The sequence below is a fragment of the Cupressus sempervirens genome, chromosome 1 (genome assembly GCF_028749045.1).
Source record: "Cupressus sempervirens isolate cs-2001-9-10 chromosome 1, ASM2874904v1, whole genome shotgun sequence".
Taxonomy (NCBI): Eukaryota; Viridiplantae; Streptophyta; class Pinopsida; order Cupressales; family Cupressaceae; genus Cupressus; species Cupressus sempervirens.
In genome coordinates this window covers 181051612-181067019 of record NC_143118.1, presented here as the reverse complement: position 1 = coordinate 181067019, position 15408 = coordinate 181051612, and the positions used below count along the sequence as shown (strand labels likewise).

At 37.4% G+C, this 15408-nt stretch overlaps 1 protein-coding gene across 3 annotated transcripts in view; it reads left to right on the top strand.

Annotated features, from left to right (window-relative positions):
* Positions 1-9178: 9178 nt before the first annotated feature.
* Positions 9179-15408, top strand: part of LOC149576735 (ferredoxin thioredoxin reductase catalytic beta chain family protein) — a 73672-nt gene continuing 67442 nt past the window's right edge. For all 3 annotated transcript variants that reach the window (XM_089819399.1, XM_089819407.1, XM_089819389.1), the window contains exon 1: positions 9179-9308. In XM_089819399.1, coding sequence (XP_089675525.1) covers positions 9200-9308 — 109 coding nt within the window. In that variant the 5' untranslated portion in view covers positions 9179-9199. The remainder of the gene's footprint in view (positions 9309-15408) is intronic.

Genomic DNA, 15408 nt, shown 5'->3' with positions numbered 1-15408 from the left:
CCTTCAACCTAGTAAGCATTATCACATTTAAGTTCATCAGTTAATGCAATGCATCCTTTTCCCTTCACATAACATGGTTCATTGCTTCCAAATTTAACACTTTCATCATCATAGTGCTCTAAGTGTTCAAACTTAGTTTTATCACCAGTCATATGATGAGAACACCCACTATCTATTATCAATGTATCATTCTTACTAACTATTGTGGTTTCACAATGCACGCCCCATTTTGATTAGAAATGGGGACCCCTTCCTTTTGTTTTTTGGCTTTTTGGATCCCTAGTCTGGGGTCCAAGTCCTTTTGAAGTTTTATCTATTATCCTATTTCACGTTCGGGTACTGAATGGAAAACCCAGTTGGCAAAATCAAAGATTTTGGATGGAGAAGGTTTTTTTGGCAAAATAGAAAGGCACACTAGCGCACCTCAATAGGTGCGCTAGTGCACCAAAAGTCAATAAGAAAGTTTTTTTGTGATGTGCAGTTGTGCAACAATGTAGCTACGCACCTAGACAACACGAGAGAGGGTGAGGTCCCTGGGTCTTTAAAACCCAGGTCTCCTCCCTCAATCACCACTTCTCTTCATTTTCTTCTCCACACTCCCCAAAGCGCAACTCCACACTAGGTGATGTGCACATCCCACCATCTGCAAAACACGCAAGCAAACATTAAAAACCTAAGGCACATAGTAGCACACCTAACTAGGTGTGCTACTCCACATCTTCACAACCAAAAAACTTCAAAAGACAAAGCAAAAATATAAATGCAACACCCAAAAATAGGTGCGCATCTGTGGACATGCCCGAGTGTGCAGATGTGCACCTAATTTTGTTTTAAAAACTAAAAAAGCAAAAAACTAACTTAAAGAAACATTAAAATTGCCCAAAGTCCAAATATGAGGTGCACATCAGCGCACCCCATGAGGTGTGGTGATGCACACCCCATATAAAGAAGTTGTATTATAAAAGGTGCACCAAGTGCACTGGACAGGTGCAACTAGTGCATCCTTTTTTGCAATTTAGGGTAAAATTGAGGTTTTCAGGCGATTTTCAAAGCGATTTGGGTTTTGGGTTTTGTGCGAGTCATTTCTAGGGTCTGTCATTAGTCCATTTTTTTCAATTCCAGACTAATGGAAATTTTTTTTGTGAAGATTCTATGGTGTCCTCACCATCCTCCCTTCCTAAGAAAATAGCACCAAGACCAGTAGTGTTCAAGTTTTAAGGCATTCCTACTAAATCATAGTTTCAAGATGAGTATTTATAGATTTAAGACATAGATTTGGGTGAGTTCTTAAAACTATGCAACAAATTGATGGAAAGATCTTATATGGTTTCCTTGTTGATTCGCTCTGGACTAGTGAATACAACATCACACCCAATATCAGTGTAGTCCTCAAAACTGATTATGACACTCACAAAACACTATGTTCCTTAAGAAAGGGTCGTCAAAAGCATAACTGGAGAGATCGTCCTTGATCTATGACCCAAGAACATTGAAAAGGTGTTTCATCTCCCAAGGGCTAATCAATTCATCCAATTGACCTATCACCAAGCCAAAAGATGGTATAGAGAACATGTGGAGGAAGCTTCCAAGATTATCTAGTCTTCATACCTTATAGAAAAGACTCCTTTGGGAAAGAAAATGGGAAAAGTAGACATGACAAGAGGATACATGAAGGAAGACATTGGATATTCAATTATACTCTTGAGAGTAGAGTTATAGGTTTGTCGGCAGCTGGACACTTGAATATTTGTATGGTGCACTTTATTGAGACAATAAAGAAAGCATAGATGCCACTGGATTGGGCTTCTACTCTCAATGAGAATTTGGGTGAGTAGCTAATAGTGGTGAAGAATACTAGGAAATTTTATATGACTTCATATTTGGTATTGTAAGAATTTTCCTTAGTGCAAAATTCACCCAAGAACTAAGAACTCAAACACAAGCACAACTATAGACTAGAAAGGAGTATGATCAGAATAACAATGTATTCAATTAAATACGCGTTAAGAGTACACTAGGAGTGCCTGTATATAAAGGCCTCTAAGATACATCTAGAATGCCTCATAATCAACTACATGATAAGTCATACAACCGGGCACATGCCCACTAGATATGGATTATCCTCCATTAAGCATAGACGCAAGTGTGATGATAAGAGGATAAGCCTACAAGGGTGTAACATGCAAATTAGTGTTGTAGAAAACATGTGCTAAATTAGAGTTGCATACTTCTGTGTTGTCAACATGACAACTCAAAAAGGTACACAAACTCCTAAGTGTCTCACAAAATAAAATAATAAAATAATGCATTAACCTGAGTAAACTTAAGTAAGTGTAAATAGTAAATACATATTTACACCAACACCCCCCCTTAAGTGCAACTTAGGGTAATGCCCTTAAGCTTACGAAAAATAGGATGAAATGCAAGATAGGTCCCAACTACTAGGCCATGTTAGGTACCCATTGACATAATGAAAATGCAGTCTCTCATAAAGCGGAGAAAGAGGGAAAACCTCATTGGAAAAATCATCCCCCAAAAAGAGAGATGAAAAAGGGATGCATGGATGGATTGAGTAATCAAGACCCCACCATTATGAAATACATCTAGTATATACAAAAGTGAAGAATGAGAAGAACAAGACCTCATAAGAGGAAAAAGTCCACCACCCCCCCACCCATAAGAAAGAAGAGGAAGAGGAAGAGAGACAAGGTAGTCTCCCCCCTTAATGAAGAATGCCGACCAATGAGTGCTACTCCAAGGAAGAAGCTGGTCCAAGAGTGCAGAATGACATTCCTCCCCTTGGGAAGAAACAAAGGTAAAGGTACAATCCTGAAGATGTATGGTGGCCCTAAAACCTGCTCTAGTATCCCTATGTTGATGCTGATGTTCGCCCCTTCCAACTGTGCTAAAAAGAACAAATGCAGATCTAGCAAGGATGTTTGTTGAACTTGTTCCAATGAACCATCTGTCTCCTCGACTAACAAAGAGACCTTTGACAACTACTATTCATAAGGATCCATAATCACGCCAACCTACAAAGATTGATCATGTAGAGAATGGACATGAGGGTCAGAGTGAGCCCTCACAACAACTGTAGAAGGATCATCTCCATCAAAGAGAAGATGTAAGTCCTCAAGGCTGTCTCCCAAGTCTCGATGTGTGACTCGATGAACAAACTTGGAATGTCTGTCATGTAGTCATCAACTGAAGCTGGAGTTGGAGGATGATGTGTACCCTACTGTGCTGGACCTTTCATTGTGGCAATATAAGCATGTGGACTGGATTGATGATGTGACCGCTCACTGCAACTGTCAATAGAAGCCCACGTGTCTGAATCTATTGAAGCACTATCATTGGTGTCACTATCAGTTTCCACACTGTATGATGTGTGGAGAGGATTAGAGGATAAGCTAGGTGAACTTTCCTCGAAGTGAACATCCTTCTCCACAAAAATCTCATGAGTCTCTGGATCCATAAGTCTATAAGCCTTAACATTGTCTTCATATCCGATGAAAGTACAAGGCCTAAGTGCTGATGCCTTGCATTCCTTGGAAGATAGGTTTGCCCATGCTGGACAACCAAAGACTCTAAAGTGACTCACAACTAGTTTTCTACTGCACGATACCTCAAAGGGAGTCTTCCCATCTAGGGCATTATGAGGAGACCTGTTAAGTATGCGAGTAGCACTACTAATGGCTTCAACTTCAAGTGTAGGATCAAGAGACTTGGATTTTATCATGCAACTTGCCATGGTCTTGAGAGTCCCAATCCTCAGTGTTGTAACATCTGTCTTGTGCGGACCGAATGTTGGTGGATTCTAAAGATCAATCCCCTCAAGTTTGCAAAAGTCCCTAAGTCTTCTGTCCACATATCTGTTCTCATTGTCCACTTGGAGAACCTTGATGGCTTTCCTTAATTTGTGTTCAACATAACTCTTAAAGGCTTGAAGCTTATGAATCACTTCATTCTTTTGATGAAGGAAGTAGACCCATGTGAAAAGTCATCAACAAAAGCAAGGATATAGCAGCCTTGGCTGAATAATGTCACTACAAAGGGTCCTGCTAAAACCATGTGAACCAATTGAAGAACCACTGGTGCTCTAAAAGACTTGACTTTATCATACTTCTCCTTGAGATGCATATCTACTAAACATGAGGAACACTCTCCCTTAGAAAAGTTGATGTTGGGTAGACCTTTGACCATGTGTTTAAAGCAAAGTTGTTGAAGATGGCAGAAGGCAAGATGACCAATCCGCTCATGCCATAAGTTTGTTTGTGAGGTAGAGTGAGTCAACAAGGCTTGAGAAGGAGACTTGGGCACAAAGTGGGAGAAGGAATAAAGCCTCTTGTCATCATTGACTTTCCCCATTGCAACTAATGAATCATCTCTAAGACTTCACACCATCAATGAATTTGGAAGGAACTCACCTTTATGACCATCTCCAAGGTGAATGATTTGGTAAATTAAGAGGAGATTGGAGCCAAGGTTTGGAATGTAGAGAACATCTTTGAATTCCCCATTGTCCATTTCCAATGTCCTTTTCCTTCAACTTCCATTTTAGTATCATATCCCACGAAGATGTGTGGTACCTTTGACCGCTTCAATGAAGAAAAGTCTCCCTTTGAAGAACCTATATGATAAGAGGCACCTAAGTTAAGTATCAATTCCGAAGAAGAACTTGTGTTTTCCATAAGTGCTTGCCCTTTTCCCTTTGAAGAGGTTGGAGTTGAATCCTTGGAAGTACCTAGCACTTGAATCTTGTTCTTCCTGAGTAGGTTTTCCAACTCATCAATTCTTTTAGTCTTGCAATGATGATCGTCATGATTTGGCTTCTTGCAGTATGCACAAAAGAGTTTGTCCTTCTTTTCATTACTTCCCTTCTTGTTGGAAGAAGAATTACCTTGCTGTGAGGAGGATTGTTGTGTCTTAGATTGTGTTTTCTGCTTCCACTGATTCTTCTTGTTGTTGCTAGAACTTTTCCCTCCTTGACTTGATTGGTGCTCATAACTAGCCACTAAGGCTTTGGTCTTTGATGTCGTGAGAAGTCCTAAATCCATCAAGTGAGATTGTTCAAACATCAACATCTCTGCAAATGCATCAAATGAAGGCTTCTAAAATTATCATGTTCTAAAATTAAACTTATAACTTTTATCTTTAAATTTAATTAATTTTCCAAATTAATTAAATATAATTTAAATATTAAAATACAATAATAAATTTCCATTAAATTTAATCTTTTAATTAGACTTAATTAATAGAAAAATGACCAAAGACTTATACGACATAATACAAAAACCTATCATAGAAAAACACGTACAAGATCAAACTAAAGGGTTATAATCATGAATTAATGTCATACGACGCATTCAAAAGGTAATCATCTCAGATACTTGTCTTAATTTTCTAGGACAAATGGGTTTAAAGGTTTGGATTTAGACTCAAGAATTTATGTCCCCTTTCTTACCATTGAGATAATGCGATAGGGTATGCTCATCCTGGCAATTCAGGGAAGTCGACACCTGATACCTGCAATCTGCATAAAATCCACGCATGTACAAAAATATATATTCTAAGATAAACAAGCAATGGCAGGAAGTGGTGCATTGTGTAGATCCCAACTAGTAGGTGACTATGACTCCCTTTCTTAACCACATCAAAAATGCCATACATAAAGAAAATGTACATGCACACTATACACATGTAGTATTGGGTAAGTATCCATAAGAAAACACACATATGATAATCCTTCTAACTAAACATCATCAATAACTGAAATCACTATAATAATCATCATCATGCATAAATGAAGTATAGAGTACCAATTAATCTCATCATAAAATCAATTGAATATGAAACAATATTTGATAATCTCAAAACTAATGCTACTAATCATCAAGCATAAAATTGGCCTAAAAGAGTTTGACAATGATAACATAAATGTAAACTAGGGGCAAGCACTACAAAAGGGCTAGGTGGAATTGGAATAAACAAAACATGATCCCTTGGTATAGAATAGTAAAATTAGGCCCTTTCTTCTTTTCCTAACATCCATAACCGTCTCTTCTAGGGCGCGCATAAAAAAAAGGGAATGTAGACTAACTCCCTATTAAGAAAGTGATTAAGCAAAGGGAAATAGTAGAAATAGTACACACCATATCTACCTTCCAAGGTGAGGTACTTCATTATGACAAGGCACACATCATCCCAGGGCTTCGGTAACTCATCCCTCCGAAATCTGCCATGATCCCAGTCTGGGGCTTCGGTTCCTCTAAAAAAAACTAGACATGCTAGCTTCATCTATCACCTTCGAGATCTTTTGCCACTTCTTGCCAGTTATCTCAAGTCTTGTTGCCATAGATATGGACTCCTCGTTCACCTAGAAAGTGATACCATTGATCGTGACCCTCCTGTCTTTCCAGCTATTGATGAACTGTTGAGAACAGTTCTCATTGTAACCATTTATGGCCTGCATGTAAGGGACACACCCACCTTCCTTTAGCATTATCCAGGTTGCCTACCTTTTGGAAAAATCCCCCATATTCATGGGCTCTAGTCCGTTAAGGTCCCCACCCATGGAGTTCTGCTCCTCAGCGATATCACTTTCAATAAGCTCAACAATTTTCATTTGCAAGAAGACCACCACCTAGATTTTCACAGACCTAGGGCCAAAAATAATGTGTCCAGTGGTTAAAGTAATTTCTTCCTTAAACTTTATGGGGATGCAATATCCAGAATGTTCAGGCAGTCTTAAAACATCATTACGGGGAGTGAAAAGGATCTGAGCGAAATTCCTTAATGATTTGATAGTAATAATAATGATAACTTTTTTCGTAATCAACCAATACCACAAAAAAAAGATGGCTCTTTTTTTAAAGCTGGTGTTATCAATGCCTTTGCTTTTTTCATGCCCTTGCGTGATGAAATCCACATAATTGAACCTCGTGAAATGTCTTGTCAAATTTAAGGCAGTCTTAACCATCATAGTAATAAAACTAGAAAGGCCGCCAAAATTGCCAGTTCTCCAAATTTGGATATTCATAAATCATAGTTTGGAGGGGTCTTTTCCCTACTAATGAGGGAATTAATATAGTTTGGTAGCAATTTAGTGCTCATCCAAATTTATAGGCTACTTGAATCAAATCCCAAGCTTGCCATAGCATCTGCCACCACATTGTCTTCCTTGTAAGTGTGTTGTAACTCATAGTGATCAAGGGTCTTTAGGAATTTCCAAATGTCCCCCAAGATGCTATGTATAGCCCAACTCGGTTGGGCCCGCCCTTGGACAAAGTCAATGATGAGTTTAGAATCACCTTCTATGCTTAACTTCTTAAACCTCATCTCCACAACAAATTTTAGACTCCAAAGTAAGGCAGTGGCCTTAGCCACATTATTGGTCCCCTGTCCCAAATTCATAGAGTAGGCTAATAGTACTTCTCCCCTAGTGTTTCGTAGCACACCAGCAGTTGCCACCAAACCATCTTTTGTCGCACCATCAAAGTTGAGCTTGACAATAGACACGGTGGGAGGGATCCAACAGGTTCTTTTTCTTGCTAAAATTTTTGAGTTGTCAAATTGTTGGAAGTTGGGGAGAATGTTCCAATTTCTAGCAATCTCTCCATCCTTCATGCTCAAGGGTTCTTGTGGTGCTCTAAACTTAGCCACCATAAGATTCTCCATAACAAGCTTTCTCAATATCTCCCCCACAACCTCCTCCCCCCTTTCTTCCTCCTCGAAGATCCTATTATTCCTCTCCTTCCAGACACCCCAACAAACATGTTGGGGGAGGATATTCCAAAGAATTTTGAGCCAGGGGTGGTAGAAGGGGCAATTCCAGTTCTCCACAAATTGTTCCATTCCTCTGTTAATGACCCAAACCAATGGAAATTTGTTCCAAACGTAGGACCGTACCTTTAAAGTATGGGGGTATTCAAGAAAGAGGTGCACAATGCTTTCCTCTTCCTCCTTGTAGTGATAATCTTTGTTAGTAATCAATATGCCTCTCCTCCTTAGGTTATCAATAGTTAAGATCTTGCCGTACATGACCATCCACTAGGGAAAATTAAGTTTCGACAGCAATTGACTATTCCAAATCATTCTCCAGCTGATAGGGGTTTGATCCTTATCAAATGTAAGGAGGTAGGCAAATTTAACCGGGAATTAACCATTAGTATTCTTATCCCAAACCCCCTTATCAGATTGAGCATGTAAGGGAAGTTTGTGGTAGCTGATAATTTCCTCCAACTCTTTATATATTATTAGATGTTAATAAATAAACTAATACCTATTATTTTAATTGTAAGACATAGAGATATAAAACTAAGTAATGTTAACTAAAATTATCATAAATATTATTATATGAGTTGATGTGCATTACATTTTGACTCAAACAACTGTTAGTCAATTGGATTTTTCAAATAATTGTGTGTGAGGAGGGTTAAATTATATTTTTATTTTATTGAATCAATTTTACAATACAAATCAATTTTTAAATATTTAATCAAATAAATAGTCATCACAATTTAAAAAGAAGATGCTCAAACACCACATAATCAATAACACAAGATCAAGCACAACATATGCCAAGCATAACTAGAAGGACAATGTGGCCAAACACAACAAAATAATTATTAAAAACCTAATCAAGAAGAAACATCTAAAAAATATTAAATTGAGATCATTATTTTTTTATTTGAATTGTTTTTTTTGGTTAAGTTTGAACTTTATCCAAAATGTCTCTCAACTCTAATCATGTTAAAAAAGAAATTTATTTGTTTTTATTTGAAAAAAAAGGTATTCATCAAAGATTGAGCTAAGTACTCTTTTATAATTTTTATTCATTTAAAATTATTTTTTCTACAAAACATGTTCATCTAACTAATTATTTTTCAAATATATTTAATAAAAATCATGTATATACACCCTCAAAATAAAAAATGAAAGTTAGATGGGACACTAGAGTCCAAGGAGTGAGGTTGAGCTGTCCTTCAAGAAGACGGCACAAAGAAAGCAGGACGTTGTTGAGATTATCGCGACACGTGTCAACAATGGGAGACTATCTCACCTGATACATGAGGTCTAAAATCTGCAACAAAACGTGGCAAGCCACGTAAGCGTCTGGCCGCTGAGACCCCCATCAGGCGGGTGTACAAATATTTAAAATGGGTCATTCTTTATCATTACTACCTGCAAACCAAGAAAAATGGCAGCTGCAGGATTGCAAACCAATTACATGGGAGGCATACTGCACAATTTCAACGTCAGAAATGCAATTTCTCCTAAACGGCAGTTCACAGTGCGAGCCAACAAAGGTTCCGCATTATTTTGTCTATCTTTTTTCGTTTCCATGAATTTCAATACCGGTTTAATGAATAATCTGACGCATTTACTTTTTTAGTGAACAAAATAATCACAAAATAAGCAACAGAGGCAGGAAATGAAGAATCCCACTTTGTCGGCGTTAATTTTAACAGAAAACTCGATTTCCTAATCCAAACGAATGTTGATCGTGTTGCTAAATGCCATCAAATTGATTTAGCTCTTTTGGATGGCGTTTCACTGTTTTTGAATATTGTTACCGTTGATGCCGTCGAATTGGCATCTGTTGTAGAATATGGATAAGTAAGGACTTGAAGTCGTGATCTCTTATCAGCATTTATTAGTGCTATACATCTGAGCCACTGGCTCTTCGTTGGTTTAGCCTTTGCCGGTATTGTGATTAAACTTTCAACATATTTTTGGTTGGTTAGATAATTTTAATTATTTCTCAGTGACGTGTTTACAGTTTCTTTTCGCTCACCTTAAATTGGAAACTGGTAATAAATCGGAGTTTATTCGTTTTGCTTTCTCCAGCTGCTGTTAGTCCACATCTCCTCTTGCTTAGAGTTTATTCTCTTTCCTTTTATCGGTGGTTGGTAAGGGTTTGCAGTTGTGTTCTACTAGGTCACACCTTGTTGAGTCCCCATCACACGAACATTCCAAGGGTTTGAAGTTTTCTTCTGCCGAGGATTTTATAGCAACTTTTCGTGCCCCCATAGTTCATCCTCTCGCCACCCCTGCCCTTCCGAATAGGTCAGGCATTTTGCGGTGATAGCTAAGCTCATTCTGTTGGTTTATTCCCGACGTCCATTACAGTCGTAACTTGCTTCTGCCTAAGATTATAGAGTAACTTTTAGGTGCCCTTTTAGGGTTACCTCATGTTTTCCTTTGGCTGCCATTGCCGTCCCAAGGAGGCCGAAAGGGGACCCGGTGAAGCATATTGTAATGATGGCGAGGTTCATTTCAGATGACCTTTGCATTGGTCAATGTTCTGCGGTTGCCTCTCTTGCTACTTGAATGAATGATTTTAACGATGTCCACACAACAAACAGCCTATGAGACCGAGAACAAAAACACCCTTAATAAATTATCATGCTCTTTTCCATATTAGAACTTGGATTCCATCTATCGTCAGGTTTGTATGCTTTTTTCAGTCCCATCTCGTCTTTTTCTAGCACCTTATGTAGCACCTACTTGCTACCTTTTTGACGCCTCGTGCTCCATTTGTTCAAACCTAGAGCAATGCCTGCATTTTGATGTTTTATTCTGATGATTTGCTCCTACACATATGGTTAAATAGCTGCAACTTGATGTCTGCAAGCAGGGCTTTCTTAGATCCATTGGAATTAGATTGAAAACAATTGAGGGTTGAGATGGGTAATCCAAAATGTTATAGTGATTACCCAACTTGATGAAAAAATTATTGATTCCAAAAGGTTAGCTTAAGTGGTCTCACTATAAATTGAATTGGTATAGCAAAGGAAGACTCTTGCGATAGATTAAAGTCAGCTATCCACAGCCTCATAAATAGTCCACCACAATTGATCATCCATGGCCCATACTGAAATCTCATCTCCCATCTTTAGCACAAGAAGAGAAGACTAGCAAAATAGCTGCAAGGGAGCATGGTAAGCTTTGGAATTGTTGCTAGTCTCTGGTTTCTTTCTGTCTAGTAATTTATAATTTCAGTTCTAGAATGAGTACACAGATCAGTACAAGCATACATGCAGCTTGGGAGCAGGATCAGCATGGCAAACTACATAAGAGATAATCAGGGGAATTGACAATACAATTATCATCAAAAACTATAATAATAGTACACAAATACTGTGAATTTTGCTTTGGCAAGCTACTGCAGAAATATTCAGGGGAATTGGTACTATAATTTCATTATGCATTTAAGATGATGTCTGCTAATTTCACATTGTTCTCAATTTCAAAATGTGTACGAAGGTGGAAAGCCATACCATGATCTGGAGAAATTTTATTGAAGATGCATTATGTACCATGGCCACCTGCTTGTCCTTACGTTTCTCCCTACTATCAAATACAATTAAGTGCTTTGAAGTTTGTGTCATAATTCTTTGAATTTAGTGTGTATGGTGTAATATGTAAATTGATATTGAATTTATAATGCCTGCAACTACAATCTGATGTTGTTTGCTAAATTATTGAAATTCTTGTTAGGAATAAGGTGTCTCAACCTTGGATAATTCCTATTCTTATTATTTGTTTTGTAAAATGTATTTTTTGCAAATAATGTTGATGTGTCGGCATCTTGAATTGTGTATAAGGAGATCATCACTAAAACGGTTATGACGGATTCCTATGACACATAAGAGCTATGTTAGGAAGATTCAATTACAGATGAAGACATGTGGCAACTGATAATTATGAGTACTATACACTCTACCCCAATAGCAGGGTTGAAATTTTTTTTAGGGTTCCTATTTTCTCGGAGAATGGTAAAACCCTAATACGGTTATCTTTGGGAGTAATCCTAAAAGTGAAGCGCATGTTATAAGCGTTTTTAGGGTTGCGAAGAGAGGGGATGTGAAAAAGTGTTGTTGGTACTGTGAGTTGCTATTGAAGTCTTCTGTTGTCGCTATTGAACTTGCATTGCAAGTGTATTGTAACCTTGTGTTGAAGATAATACATTGTGCATGTTCTGGAGGGGTGAGGTTGTTTTATCGAAAGGTTTTTCCCCATCGGCAAATCTTTGTGTTATGCGTTTCTTTCTCTGTCTATTTTCTTTATGCTTGTTTGGTTGAAATATTGTTGTTTACATGATATTGAATCTGTAAGTGTAAAAGATTTTAATAGGATTTGCACCATACTTCTCTTAAGAGATTAGTGTAGGAAGCTGTTTCCGCACCTGATTTTCTTTACAATTTTGTCACCAAATTGTTTACCTCTCACCAAATTCTTTTCTTTTACAATCATGTGATCTATTTCGTCATGTGATGTATTTTCAACACATTAATTTAATTTTTCTCCTTCACTTGTAGAGTACTGGTTAAATTTCTATATGAGGCATTCGTCTAGCCTCTTGACACCTTAGTCATACTTACCATCTCATTTCAGTTGGTAGAGCAGATGATATTAAATGGCACGCTGTAAGAATAAGGAAGACGAACGTTGGTACTTCTTGTATCTTATCTTTGACATTTGGCTGAATTTCCCTGTGGCTGTCTCTCCTCTTTCTTTCATTCTTATAGATTGCTCCTCTGAATACTCATACATTATGACAAAATAAGTAACGAATAGTCCTCAATAAAGAAGAACCTGCAGGTAAGCCATATAATATATGACATGTGGAGGTTTAATACCCATTGGGGTAAGCCATGTAATATATGACATGTAGAGGTTTAATACCCATTGGGTCTTACTATGGGGGAAGACCATCACACAACTTGTGAAGATGACTATGTAGAGTTTACTCTTTACAGGTCTCTAATGCAAATCATACATTAAATTGAAATAAATTTACAGCAGTTCCAAGGTTCCAATCGTCCAAGTATTTACAGACCCTTAGCACCATGAAGATTTATAGATTCCATAGAATCTCTTATCCACATGATGATTCACAGCCTGCCAGTAATAAGAAGATTTAATAGACACTTACAAATATCGCATACTACCAAAATGTGACAATATATGGACTGCCAATAATAGTATAGTATAAAGACACCACCTCATAAATTCATACTTTCACAATGGGATGACTTCCAGCCCCCTCTAGTAGGAGGATTTACAGGAATGTTGACGAGAAATTGCACTCAATGAAGTGCAAAAATACATATAGATATAATTTCTTATTTCAATCTGTCAAAAATCAGTGACTTGTGGACGTTAAGCTTATCAACAACATTAATGATGCACATACTGGAAGAACAATTGTCGACTACTAGTTGAATGTCATCTTACTTATAGTTGGAAAAAACAAAATTTTAAGTTGAAACAAATTGGAATATTGTCAATGTGTAAGGCTGCAGGAGTTTTCTTGTATGAAACTAGTTCTTGTTCAAACAAATATCCTTGGTAAACACAAGAATACAATCTATAAATAGAGTCAATAGAAGATCAAATTGGTCAGAAAATGAATTCATAGATGCTTGTTGTCTTCATTGTTGTCAGTATTAACTGCACTGTTATCCGAAGTATAGTCTGCTTAAAGGGTCTACTTTTTTCCCCTCAATATTTATATTGATCAAGAAAGAGAGAAAATTGACTTGTTTTGCATATTACTTGTTTCCTTCATTAAATTTCTTTTTTTCCCCCTCTTTTCAAGGGCAACCTTTAATCTAGAAATCATTGTTGAATGAAAGGATATTTGTTCATTAAAGTCACCTGGACTTGCACCCAGCCTTTGCCCATTGGGATATGCAGCGCCTAGTATGTTGGATGTAGTATCTTAGCCAATTTCAACACTCGTTTATGTCTCTTGGGGTTTGATTGACATCTTATTTGGCTTACCACTTGAGTTTCCCATTCAAGTAAAAATTCAGAGTCAAAAGAATATGAGGGTGGGTTTTCATTCTTAGTATGGTTACACTTGATCCCTGCCAATAGGTGCCTTACTGACAACACATTGAGTGTTTTTTTTCCATTTGGTTCTGATGGCATGACTAAGGGGCACATCTTTTGTCAATCTCACCCAAGACTTGTAGCTTTCCTTTTTCATTGGGGTATGGTGCATTAAGAATAGGATGTGTGATAGTCTGCTTGTTGGACATTCAAAATTAATACATTTAAACATGTTTTTCTCATGGTGATTTGAAAAGTGGTCTCTAGTGTCCACCATGAAAGCCTGGACTGTAGCTCATTTTATAAAATATAAGGGTTTTGACGAATGCAATGTGTTTTAAGCTTGTAACTCTAGGTGTCCCAACAACTTCGTCAAGGTGCCTGATGCAGAGGTAAAACACAACGGAAGCAAACACAATAGCAATAGGAACTAGCACCAGCAAGAGACAGATTATAAAATTCTTCTATTTAATTTATCAAATGAACCGTACATACATTAGCTCTTCCTGCAGATTTCTTCTCTTCGTAACTTTGTTTCCAGAAACTTTGCTCTCAAGCCTGACCTAAACCTAAACCTAAGACTCTACTTATACTTGCTAAGATGGTCTACGGAAAATTCTAGATTATTACAAAATAGAAAATTCTAGATTAGTATAGAATGGGGAAGAATGACCCCACAATGATTTGTACAAATCCCAAGAAAATTATCTTATCCTAATTACGAAATCAAGATAAATTTCTCAAGTCGGCTCATGCATAAAACTTGACCTAAATACTTTATATAAAACTTTGACCTAAATACTTTATGTGGGTGCTCTTGCACCATACTCCCCAGGAAATTTTATCTCAAGCCCACTTGAGATGAGCTCTTGTAGAGTGGTACCTTGCTTCTTGATATCTTGTTCAGTCATCCACATAGCATCTACATCCGAATAACCTTTGAGTTTTACCAAATACTGATTGGACTCCTGTCCTTTTCGCTGCTTAATGACTTTGGTGTCAAGTATCCTGTCTAGTTGTGGTGTCTGCTTAAATGGTAGATGTTGAATGTCTTCTGTATCAGCAATCTGTCCTGTATCAATTTCTTCAATGGTTGCTTTGAATGTTGTGAGGTCTGCTATGTTGAAGATGGGAGAAATGCCAATCTCAAGTGGCAATTGAATCTCATAAGCATTTGTTCCAAACTTCTTTAATATTTTACAAGGACCTAATTTTCTCAACATAAGTTTGGTAGATTTACCTTTTGATAGCCTCTCCTTTTTGAGATTTGCCCATACTAAATCTCCCACTTCAAATTCTAAATGTCTCCGTTTCTGATCTGCATGCTTCTTATACTTGTCAGAGCTGTTTTGGAGTTTTGCTTTGACTTCATCATGGATTTCTTTTATGGCAATAGCAAATTCTTCTCCTTGGGCACTAACTTGTTGCTGTGAACTCATATCCCTTAACTCAAAAATCCCTCTAAGATGAATTCCATATACCACTGGGAATGGTGATTTTCCTGTACTTCTATTGATGGAGTCATTATATGTAAATTCAGCTTGGGGTAGGATTACATCCCATTTT